At 41.8% G+C, this 12,501-nt stretch overlaps 1 protein-coding gene across 3 annotated transcripts in view; it reads right to left on the reverse strand.

Annotated features, from left to right (window-relative positions):
* PREX2 (phosphatidylinositol-3,4,5-trisphosphate dependent Rac exchange factor 2) overlaps nucleotides 1–12,501 on the reverse strand; it is a 628,296-nt gene that overhangs the window by 156,936 nt on the left and 458,859 nt on the right. For all 3 annotated transcript variants that reach the window (XM_033933977.1, XM_033933976.1, XM_033933978.1), the window contains one exon: nucleotides 2,101–2,142. In XM_033933977.1, coding sequence (XP_033789868.1) covers nucleotides 2,101–2,142 — 42 coding nt within the window. The remainder of the gene's footprint in view (nucleotides 1–2,100; nucleotides 2,143–12,501) is intronic.

Below are 12,501 nucleotides of genomic sequence, written 5' to 3' on the forward strand. Positions count from 1 at the left end.
ATTTATGTTTACCGTATATCAGTTTAGCCGCCGTATTCTGGATACGTTGTAGCCGCCTCAAATTACATTTACTTAAACAAGCATAAAGCGACTGAGATAAAATAATGGCCTGAACCAAAACTGCAAAATGTTGCTGAAAAACAAGGATGATGTATTCTTCTAAGCATCTTTAAACTGAAAATGCATTTTTTAGTAACATGATTAATTTGATTAGATAATGAGAGTGAAGAATCTAGAATAAAACCCAGATGAAAAATCAATTTTCAGTGAGTCACCAGAGGCTAACAAAATTGAGCTAGGCAACTGCTCAATTTTTGGCCCAAACCATAATAATATCTATCTTTAGTGGCTAAAATAGGTTGCATATATAGCAAGCCTATCTGTAGCTGCTAAGCACTTAATCGGGATAGTGCTGAATATTGGCATAACCGGTCAAACTGCCATGGTTAAAAATAAAATCAGATATGTGCTGGTCACCGGAAATGGCCCAACATGAGTCATTGAGCCATTTGTGTTCAGCAAAGTTGAATAACACCAGATATATGTCCCAACCTATATGTCTAATTTTCCCACATTGAGCCCCGTGGGGCTTTATATCCACTAGTTCACCTTTTCCACATGCTTGTTACCATCAACTTACCGTTATTCACTTGTCTACTCTACAATCTAACAGACTGGTAAGGCAATACTTTTCTTTGCTAAATCCAAGTTGGCTCTGTCCCACTTATTTCTGTGTCTATCCAGATGGTCAGTAATTTTACTTTTCAGCATGGCTTCAACTATTTTGCCCAACATTCACATCAAACTCACCAACATTCACATCAAACTTGTCAGACAAATCTGATCAATTTCTTTGGCTGGGTGACCAGAAAATTGGATAGAAGGAGTGCGCTAGATAGGTGTATTTAGATTTTAGCAAAGCCTTTGACAGTGTTCTACACAGATGTCTAATAAATAAGCTGAGTGCCCTCTGGATGGGCCCCAAAGTGATGTGCTGGGTCAGGAACTGGTTGAGTGGAAGATGACAGAGGATAGTGGTCAATGGAGATTGCTCTGAGGAAAGGGATGTTACCAGTGGTGTGCCTCCAAGGTTCTGTTCTTCAGCCTGTTATTTTTAACATTTTTATAAGTGATATTGCTGAAGGGCTGTCGGGTAAGATTTGCCTCTTTGTGGATGATACCAAAATCTGCAATAGAGTAGACTTCTCGGATGGTGTGAATAACATGAAGAAAGACCTAGTGAAGCTTGAAGAATGGTCTGAAATTTGTACCCATTCTACTCCACCCAGGATTTTGTAGTCTTCAATCATATCTCCCCTCAGCCGTCTCTTTTCCAAGCTGAAGAGCCCTAACCGTTTTAGTCTTTCCTCATACGAGAGGCGTTCCATCCCCTTTACCATCTTGGTCACTCTTTGAACCTTTTCTAGCGCCACTATATCTTTCTTGAGATAAGGAGACCAGAATTGAATGCAATACTCCAAATGAGGTCGCACCATGGAGCGATACAGGGGCATCATAAGTTCTTTTCCTGCCCCTATCCCATTCCTGCAAGCTCCATCTTCATCTGAAGAAGCCTCAAATACTTTAAAATCATAAGTGTTCAAGGTTTGTGTGCTTAAGGTAGAGCTTACAGAAATGGGGCAGGGGCAGAAATAGCAACAAAACTCATGGGGATGGGAAAATTGAGTTCCTGCAGGGACGGGGACAAATTTCTCCCCGTGTCATTCTCTTTCCCTCTGGAGAGACCAATCCCCCATGGAGAAAAGTGTGCAGATGTTGAGTGAAGGGGAGAGGAGACTGGGAATAAACATTCTGTCTGGCCCTTGGGGATGAGAGCTGCCCAATGGACTAGCCAGAGACAAAGTATTCCCTTATAGTAGAAGACCTCAAAATTCTATCTCCAGTACTCTGGGTACAATTATGTCTCTACAATCCAGGTTCCTGGTTTCTTGTGATTCTGTGAATATGGGAAGGTCTGCAAGATCAGTCCCTGCCCATAGTTTTTGCTTGTTCTTCTCCCTTCTCCACTACAAGGCTACTCTATGGTATTCAGAATCATTAGCTCATGCTTCCTTTATGCAACTAGAACAAGCATCTTACCTGTGTATTCCAGGAGGGCCAAAAGTATCCGAGACTTCACCTCTGTGAAACAAACATATATATAAAGTTTTACACCAGTCAAAAGCATTCTTCTAACATGTTACACATTCAATTTCTGATTGGGAATGAAGCAAAGAAATGCTAGTAAGTAAATAAATAAATAAATAAATAAAGATGTGTGTATGTGTATATCTTATCAATCAAATATCATATCATTGTTTGTGCTAAGCAACAAATGCTACATGAAGATGCCATTCCTTCCCTTTTTATGGTCTTCTAATTACTGAAAGGGAAGACGACGAACTCCGCAGTACAAACAGGAAAACTACTAAGCAAACAAGGCCAAAAGAACGGAGATGTGACCAGTAGATATAATGAACCTTTATTATGACAGTCATGTTTCGGTGCTATGACTGCATCATGGGAATCTCAAATGTAATTGTCAAAATTTCAAACAGCTAGTAGTGAGATCTAGTCAATAAGTTTCTGCTAGTTGAAAGAAATTATTGAGCAACAGGGCAAACCCACTGGCTCTCATAGCATTTGTTTTAGGGACCTCTGATGCAGGCATAGTGCCGAAACGTATCCACGGTGGATATGTCATATGAAGGTTCATTCCACCTACTCGTCATGTCTCTGTTCTTTTAGCCCTCTTTGCTTTGTGGTTTTCCTTCTAAATTCTAATACTGATTTCAACATTTTCTTCAGACTTTCTTTTTATCCTGAGAAGCTTCCTGTGCAATCACATGCTCCATTCCCCAACTCTACCATCTGACCAGTTATAAATAGCTGCTGTCCCTGGGCCAGCTAATGACCTTATCAGGAGTGCTGAGGCAGTGTCATGTAGGTTTAATATGCAATATTATAAAGAAGGTGGTGTAATAAATCCACCTGTACAATTTCACAGGGTTCTCAACAATTCAACTAAAAAATATAATTAGATATTATGGAGATATGATGTGCACAGAGCCCATATAACACCTGTATAATTAAACTGCAGGACTCATAGGAACCATCATAGCACACATAAAAAATAATAATCCTGATAATAACAATAATACACCTCAAAAGGGTAAACTTATCTTATATAGTGGCCTTCCTTCATTGGTGGATCCAGCATTCCAAACGATTACTCCTCCCACCAGTGATCAATAAAATTCATCCTGTAATGCGCAACTCTCTGCCCTGACATCACAGTATTAGGAATGTGATGCCGGGGCAGAGAGATTTTTCAGTTATTTTGCTGTCACTCTTCCTGAAGAAGCAGTAGCGAAACTCAGGCTGAGTAGAAGGGTGGAGTGGAGTAGAGAATGACAAGGGAACACATTTTTCTCCATCCCCGCGGGAATTCATTTTTCAGTCCCTTCCCCGAGAGTTCTTTTCCTGTCCCTGCCCCATTCCTGTAAGCTCTATCCTCATCTACACATGCCTCAAACACTTTAAAATCATAAGTGTACGAGGCTTGTTCAGTTAAGGTAGTGCTTACAGGAATGGGGCAGGTACAGGGACAAAACTCACGGAGATGTGATGGGGAAATTGAGTTCCTGCGGGGACGGGGACAAATTTGTCCACGTGTCGCTCTCTACAGCAGAATTGTGTATTAAAGTATGAATTTTATCGATCACTCCTTGGATTGGGAGGATTTGTGATTTGTGAAAATACATTTTGCTTTAGTGAACTTGCCAAATTTTAGAGAGACTTATCAGTGAGCGATAAATATATAATCCTCACATACTGAAAGAAAGCTAAAGAAGAAAAATTGTTTTTAAAAAATATATGGATTAATGAAGATAAAGGCGGATCCCTTCGAGAACCTTGTGATTCTGCCAGCTAGGATTAGCTGAACAGCCAAATGAAAATCCATAAAAAAATCATTATAAAAAATTAATAACAGTATTATAAACTAAAAAAAATGGAAAAAGTTTGAAAGTATGGGGAGACTGGTGATTTGAATGAATGAGACTGGTTATGTGCACCATTCAAATCACCAGTCTCCCCATACTTTCTTCGATAGAAACATTAGCTGTTAATGCTGCGGCCGGTGCTAAAAACCATAAAAGAACGTAACATGGCAGGACGTGGATGTCATTCTGCATATGTTCAATGTCAATGGTGTGTATCCACTGTGGAAGGTGAATCAACCACAGTATTATAAAAGAACGTAAAGTGGCAGGACGTGGATGTCACTCTGCATGTGGTCAATGTCGATGGTGTGTATCCACTGTGGAAGGTGAATCAACCACAGTATTATAAAAGAACGTAAAGTGGCAGGACGTGGATGTCACTCTGCATGTGGTCAATGTCGATGGTGTGTATCCACTGTGGAAGGTGAATCAACCACAGTATTATAAAAGAACGTAAAGTGGCAGGACGTGGATGTCACTCTGCATGTGGTCAATGTCGATGGTGTGTATCCACTGTGGAAGGTGAATCAACCACAGTATTATAAAAGAACGTAAAGTGGCAGGACGTGGATGTCACTCTGCATGTGGTCAATGTCGATGGTGTGTATCCACTGTGGAAGGTGAATCAACCACAGTATTATAAAAGAACGTAAAGTGGCAGGACGTGGATGTCACTCTGCATGTGGTCAATGTCGATGGTGTGCGTCCACTTTGGAAGGTGAATCTTGGACACACCCTACCACAGAGAAAGTATACTATTCAAAAAGTCGCACAACCTGTAGTTTTTCTGTGATCTACCTTATTCAGTGCCCCTGTTCGAAACTGTATGTAGGATGCACTATGCGTTCTATCAAAACTAGATTAAACGAACATAAATCTAGACTTAACACTTAAAATGAAATTGCACCCCTTGTTTGACACTGGATGTTGTTTAAACATACTTTAAGGGATCTTAAATCTTGAATCAGTGAATATTGGGTGGGAGGGTGGCAATGTGGTGCACATTCTGAACATTAAGGAGTTCCAATAGATGTTTGAGTTATATTCAATGCAACCAGAGGGACTAAATCTTACATCTGATTGGCTGACATTGGCTGTTTAGATTATATTTCCGCCCATTTTTTTGAAGTACAGGTTCATCTGCAGATCTGATTGGTTGAACTCAGGGGCGGATTAAATTTAGCTCCTCTTTCGACGTGGGGTGTGATGTCATGGGGTTTTTCCTATTTTATTGAGTGATGAAACGCCACAGCCATTTTTGCTCAATAACAGTAGTAATATGATAAGCAAGTGCTAACGTTATAATGTTAAGAATATAATAGTTTATATTAAGTAATGTTTTGGGGGCAGTTAATTAGTTTTGGTTGGTGGTATCTGAACTAACATTGTATTTTATATTGCAGTATCTCCCTGCCTTGAAAAAGTAAAACGAAACGCGTCGGTGACAATGGGGGGCAGATACTAAAGCTAAGTACCTGTAGTACTAATAAGAAAAAAAATAGATTAAAAGTACATTTAATTATAAAAAATATCACAAAACTTCAGCGGACCAATGAGGATTTAAGCCACTTCAAGTTACACTACTTGGTGACAATCTGATGGTTGTTAAAGTCTGGAGTATTACCAGTGAATAAAATAAGGAATATGTTTTGAATTAATGTGATTTGGAGAACATTAGAAAGTGTGGAATTTGATCACTTCCTCCTGCTACCATCCCCCCACTCCGAAGCATCCCCTGGCACAAGGAGTGCCCAATTCTTCTTGCCGCCACCCCCAAAGCATCCCTCAGCAGGAGGAGTGCCCAAATCCTCCTGCCGCCATCCTCCAGAAGCATCGCCTCCCCCGAAGCATCCTCCAGCCACCTAGCAACCCCCTCTTTCCAGGGCCTTCCACCCATCTGTAGACCCCACCTGATATCCCTGATAAGAGGAAGACCAACCCCCACTCCCCTGTATATTTTAAAATGAAGTTCTGGCCAGAGGGAGGCATACACCCTCCAGCCAGCAGGCCTGCCACTGCAAAATGGTGGGCCTTCCCCTTCCTGGTGCATTCTGGTATGCACCGGGAAGGAGCCTAAGGCCCTGATTGGCTATTATGCCTAAGGCCCCTCCCAAAGGATGGCCTTAGGCACCTGGGCCAACTGGAGTCTTAGGCTTCATTCCTAGTGCATCCTGGCATGCACTGGGAAAGGCCTAAGACTCTGATTGGCTAGATACCTAAAACCCCTCCCATGGGCTTAAATACTAAGGCCCCTCCCGGATGGCTGGAGATGCTTCAGTGATGCTTCAAGGGGTGGGTGGCAGGAGAAATTGGGTACTCCTGCTGAGGGATGTTTTGGAAGGGGGAGCAATGCTTCAGAAAGGTAGCGGCAGGAAGAATTGGGTACTCCTCCTGTGTGGACAGTCGGGGGAGTTTGGGGGTGCATCCTCAGGTGCCTTCTCATCCTGTACATGTTCAGTATGCTGTGCAGGAGGAGGAGAAAAAGGAGTGGGTGCCTCCTCATGGGTGGCTGATGCAGAAGAGGTGGATGGAGAGGCAGGGACTCTTGGTATCTTCTGGAAATACATTGTGATTTCAGTCTGGCTCTTATGCTTCTTCATTTCCTTATACTGTATATATTCATGTATGTAGACATTGATGTTTCTGCTAACTCCTTCACCTTCAAGGCACACACCATGGATAGTTCAATGTCATAAAAATAGGTCCATGACAGCATTGAACCTATGTAGAGCCTCTGCAATATTGTCTAATGTAAACTTGTCTTCTATCACTTGTTCTTTTTCTCCATCCTCTTCTTTATCTGGTATTACCTCTCTTTCAGGAACAATCAGGTCAATTAGATCATCTTCTGTTAATTCATTGCCTCTGGTGTCTATTAAGTCTTGAATATCCCCAGATCCATATCTTCAAAGCCTTCACCATCCACCTTCTTTGCCAAGTCCAGAATGTCTTTCATAATTTCTTTGACTGGCTCTTTGGTAATGACAGTGAACTCCTTTACACATTCAGGCCAAAAGATTCTTCCAGGACAAGTTTACTGTCTCAGGCTTGACAGCTTTCCATCACTCTTTCAAAAACATTGATGGCATTAGTGATAGTGAAGTCCTTCCAAGTTTTCATGATGTTCTCCACATTGGGGTCTTCTTCCATTGTATGAACAATCTTTTCCATTGAATACTGTGTATAGTGTGCCTTGAATGTCCTTATTAACCCCTGGTTGGAAGGCTGGATGAGAGATATTGTGATGGGAGGAATGTAGACAACCTCAAAACCCTCAGTGTGGAACTCGTGTGGTTCTGGATTTCCAGGGGGACATTGTCCAATATCAGCAGAACCCTGAATTCCTTTCCCTTACTGGCACAAAACACTGATGAAACCACTCAAGGAACAGTGCTCTTGTTGGCCAAACGTTCTTGTTATGCATCTAGTAAACAGGTAGCTGGAACTTATCTTTTCCTTTCAAGGCTGGGGGATCGCAGCTTTGTAAATCAGTGTAGGCTTTACCATATGACCCACTGCTCTTGCACAAAGTAGCATGGTTAGTCTATCCCTTGCAGCCTTGAAGTCTGATGCTCGGTTATCCTCTTTGCTTATGAAAGTCCTCTGTGGTATTCTCTTCCAAAATAGAGCGGTTTAATCGGCATTGAATACCTGCTCAGATTCATATCCCTTCTCTTTAATAATTACCTTAAAGGTGGCAGGGAACTCTCTAGCTGCCTCTTGGTTGGCAGATGATGCTTCTCCTGTCACTTTCACATTACATAGGCCATACCTGTCCAGGAATTTAATAAACCACCCTTTACTGGCCTGAAAGTCCGTAGATTGCGACAATTCCCCTTCCCTTTTCTTCAAGTTATCATAGAAAGACTTTGTCTTTCCTCTTATCAACAGAGTGTACAGGAATTCTCTTCTTATAGCAATCCTGCATCCATACAAGAGAGATTTCTATCTCACACAACATTTAATATCTTCACATCCTCTGGTGTAGCTGCAGCAACGGCTTCACAGATTGACATTGCCTTCTTCTTTATATAACTAATGGTAGATTCATTAATGCAATAATGCTGAGCAACTGCGGAGGCAGATTTTACTCTATGAAGCATGTCCAATAATTCAATATTTTCTGGTAAGGTCTACATTTCTTTTCCCTCTTGGGAGCACTTTCAATAGCACTAGGAGCCATATGATTTGTAGCCATACTGCGAATATGGAGGGAGACCTGATCTGTCCCTGAACAAGAGACAATACTAGATATGGGTAGTGTGTGAAATTTAGGCACCAAGGAGGAGCTAGTATTGGATAATGCCCCCGGACTTCATATAATACCTCTGGTGTAGCTGCAGCAAAGCTCACAGTCGCACACTTTTCCGACGCTGCTGTTTGCCCAACCACGCAGAAGCAAAGTACTTAACTTTTCTCTCGGCACCCCAGCAAAAGACACTTCTCCGATGCTGGCATTTACCCGACCAAGCTGAAAATAAAGCGCTGAACTTTTCTCTCAGCACCCCAGGATGATGTCAGTCAGGGACGGAGTCAGTGAGATGAAAACCGTGAATCATCGAAGTTACAAGTGCCGAACCCGTGAATATGGAGGGAGACTTTCAAACAGGGCTTTGTATTTATATCCTGCCTTTCTGGAAATGGTTCAAGCCAAGTATAAACTGCATGTATTGTCCTGCTCCCAGAGGCTTATAATCCATCTGAGGCAATGGAGGGTTTGGAGACTTGCTATGGATTAGAAAGAGGGCGGGAGGGGGGGGGGGGGTTGTGAACCCTGGCTTACCTAGTTTGGGCATACTGCTTTAATCACTAGGATGCTTCTCCAGTCAAGATATAGTGCTAACAAGACAAGTCTCTAAGGCTCTTGTAATTATTATCCAACAGATGTCATATATAGAAACAAAATGAATTCTTTCCACTTTCTTATGCAGCAGGCTGAATAGAAACATTGTTCTACAACAATAACACAGTTAATGAAAACAGTATGCGGTGTTCTACAAGAAAGGCAAAGGCACTCTTTTATAGAAAGAAATAATGAAGTTACAATAATTGGCCCATCCTGCTTTGTCCTTTGCGCTGCAGAGGCCATTGTACAAGTTTGCACCCTTATTGCTGCTGAAACAATGCAGTCTATTTGTTCCTGTAAAAGGTACAGCTTAATTATTTTATGCAACAAAAAGATCTCAAATTATTGCTATTCTTGAACCATTTAAAAAATAAGATTATACGAACTTAAAGACATACTGTAGTTTAAATAGCATCATTTTAAAAAAGAGGATCTCATTATCAGGAAATGCTTTTATAATACCAGTCCATGGTCTAGACTCCCAATAACACTCCACCTCAGATGTAGCCTAATACAGCAACAAAATAGGCTGCTCTGTGATTTAAATGCATGCAGGAAAACGGATTGCACAGCCACTGGGGGAGTGCCTTCAGGTTTTCTTTGATGGGGTGGAGGTCTATTCTACTGCGGTGTCGGCGTTGTATAAGGCCCTTTTGGCATTTGCAGACCCTAAAGAAGTATCCCAGATACAAGGGAACTGGGGGCGTGAGCTTCATTGGAATATTCTGCGTGCCCTGCGGGGGGTCCCTCGCTTGATAACGGGAGAGGTGTTTCAAGAGTGTTATGTTAGAGTAATCTATAGGGCCTATTATACCAAGGTTCAATTGCATAAAATGGGAGGTATTGACTCACCTCTCTGTCTGAAATGTGGCCAGGATCCCAATATTTTGCTCATTCCTTTTGGGATTGTTGGACTGTACAAGTTTTTTGGCAGTCTATAATCCATTACTTCCGGGGCTTATTTTTAAGTCCAGTTGCCAGTACTGTAGAACAATTAGTCCTTGACCTGTCTGGGGTTTTCCCTGGCCTTCCTAGGGGGAGTCCCCACTGGTGTCGTAAGGTGTGTCTCCTTGCTCACAAATGCATTTTGCAATCCTGGACTGCTTCTGAGCCTCCCTCCTTTTGGACCTGGAGATCTCTGGTGCATCATTTGGCCACATGGGAGGCCCGAGAGGTGGTTGGTCGCCCTCGTCGTAGGCGTAGTTTTCTGCTCGTTTGGGAAGTCTATCTGGCTTCCTTATCTCCTAGAGGTCATAGCCTCCTCTTAAACCCTCTTCCTTAGCTTTGTTGCTGTGCAACTTGTTGACTCCCAGGATCAGTCACTGCAGGCCTCTTTTCTTTTTTTCTTCTCTTCTCTCTTTTTTTTTTTTTGTTGGGAGGGGAGAATCATTATTGCGGATACCAGAACACGGGCCTTTGGAATGTTGAAGACCTGTTGGTCTCTTTTGTATACTTCTTGGGGGGGAGGGAGGTTCTGTTAGGGGACTTGGATGGTCGGGTGGGGTTGGGGGGAGGGCAAGGGGAAGGGTTCTCTTCTCTTGTTCTACCGAAGCAAAATCAAAAGGGGAAACCCAAAATTTAGTATTGGATATTGGTTCCTTGGTTTTGTTGTATCTTTGTTGCGTGATATTGCTGCATTCACAATAAAAAATATTTGAACATAAATGCATGCAAGAAAAAGGATATTATAGTGCCAATAAAGACTGCAAAAATAGCACAAATGTATACATCCTATAGATAAAGACATTTTGACAAAAATACATCAAGTATTATAAGAAAAGGTACAGAATAAGGGCAAAACTACAGAAGTAGTGATCAGCGTAACAACTGAGTAAGAAAATCCAGGAGCAGCAAAAGGATACTAGAAAGCTTTAGAGCAGGGCTGCCCAATTCCGGTCCTCAAGATCTACTGGCAGGCCAGGTTTTCAGGATATCCACAATGAATATGCATGAGAGAGATTTGCATGCCAAGAGGTCATTGCACGCAAATCTCTCCCATGCATATTCATTGTGGATATCCTGAAAACCTGGCCTGCCAGTAGATCTTGAGGACCGGAATTGGGCAGCCCTGCTTTAGAGCTCCAGTATAGCAAACAAAAGGGAGTTTATTGGGCAGACCTGATGCAACTATGTTTTGGCAAACCCCCCTGCTTTTTTGGGGGGAGGGTGGTATATAATGTTCTTAACCCTTTATTTGGCTTTGCTGCTCAGAAGCAACATTTGTTTTCTGTGGCTCTTATGGGAGATCTGCATCTCCACATGCCTGTTACATGGCACTGTTGCTCTCTCGTTCAACATCCAGTTATGTAAAGCAGACATTTCACCATCTGCCAATTAAAATATTAATTATCAGGAATTCACAAATGTTCTTGATTGGCTAAGTGACCCTGTTGAAATTTGTGAAGCTTTGGGCTATGGGAAGAGGGGGAGTGGGTGCGGGTTAGGGAAAGGCAGGGGAGATGCTGGAGAGGAGGGAAAGAGAGGGAGTAATGTGAGAGCCAACTTTGACTTATATATGGGTTGCAGCATTTTTGGCCATTTTTTAGTCCTAAAGCTGACCTCAACATATACATGAGATTGACTTATAAACTAGTAGACATGGTAATGTCTTCATTAAGTATGTGGAAGTCATAAACAAAAATAGCTAACTAAGGGGATAGTATATCCCCACTAAATATAAGGAATGAATTCCCAAATAATGATGAATGGATAACAGATCAGTGCAACTGAAATGAAGCTTAATCAGCAATCACATATCACTCAGAGCTTTTCATTCAATTGCTGATTAAGCTCCATTAGAGTTACACTGGAGATCTGTTATCCACTCATGGTTGTTGTTTGGAAATTCATTCTATATTTAATTAGAGATATGTTATCCCTATAGTTAATTGTTATTGTTTGTGGCTTCCTCATGCTTAATGAAGACTACCATATATACTAGTCTTTAAGTCAATGTCATGTATATGTTAAGTCCCAATATAAACGACTGGGTTAGGTCAAAAAAGCAAAGCTAGTTCCAAAGAACAGGGTATCATCGAGCATATGAGTAAAATCAGAAGGGGCGATACTAATGCTCCTCTAGTGCAACACTGGCTCGCCATTCCGCACCAAGTACAGGATCTACAATTTTTGGTTCTTGAGGTGGCTCATTGCAGGAGGGGGGGTGATTCTCAAGCGTGGCTATGGAAGCACGAACAGAGTTGAATTTTTCATTGGCAGACAGTGACTCCTTTGGGACTGAATAAAGAAGTGGAGTGGTGGGCGTTTCTCTACTAGGTGATTGACATTTCTTCTCAAGCATAAATATCGGGTGCTCAGCTGAGCGCTCACGTCACAGGAAATAGAAAAATTCACTGATTTAAATCCAGGTACCTTGCCTCCGTCGTCGAGAGTTTGGTATGAATTTGGAATTTCATTACATTTATTTTTCATATGTATCATGTTCTTCTGTTTCATTCAGGACAAATAACAAATGCAAGATTGTTTGCGGGTTCTCTGAGGAAGCCAGTGAGGCGAAATGCGTCAGGACCCAGCCTAACTAACGCTAGCAGCAATCTTCAGCTAAGTTACTTACCTTTGAATTTTCAAATTTCTACAAGCTATTTGAAAGAGTGCAAGTTATACAGTATTATCTAAGCGTTTCAAACAACT

The sequence above is a fragment of the Geotrypetes seraphini genome, chromosome 2, assembly GCF_902459505.1.
Source record: "Geotrypetes seraphini chromosome 2, aGeoSer1.1, whole genome shotgun sequence".
NCBI lineage: Eukaryota > Metazoa > Chordata > Amphibia > Gymnophiona > Dermophiidae > Geotrypetes > Geotrypetes seraphini.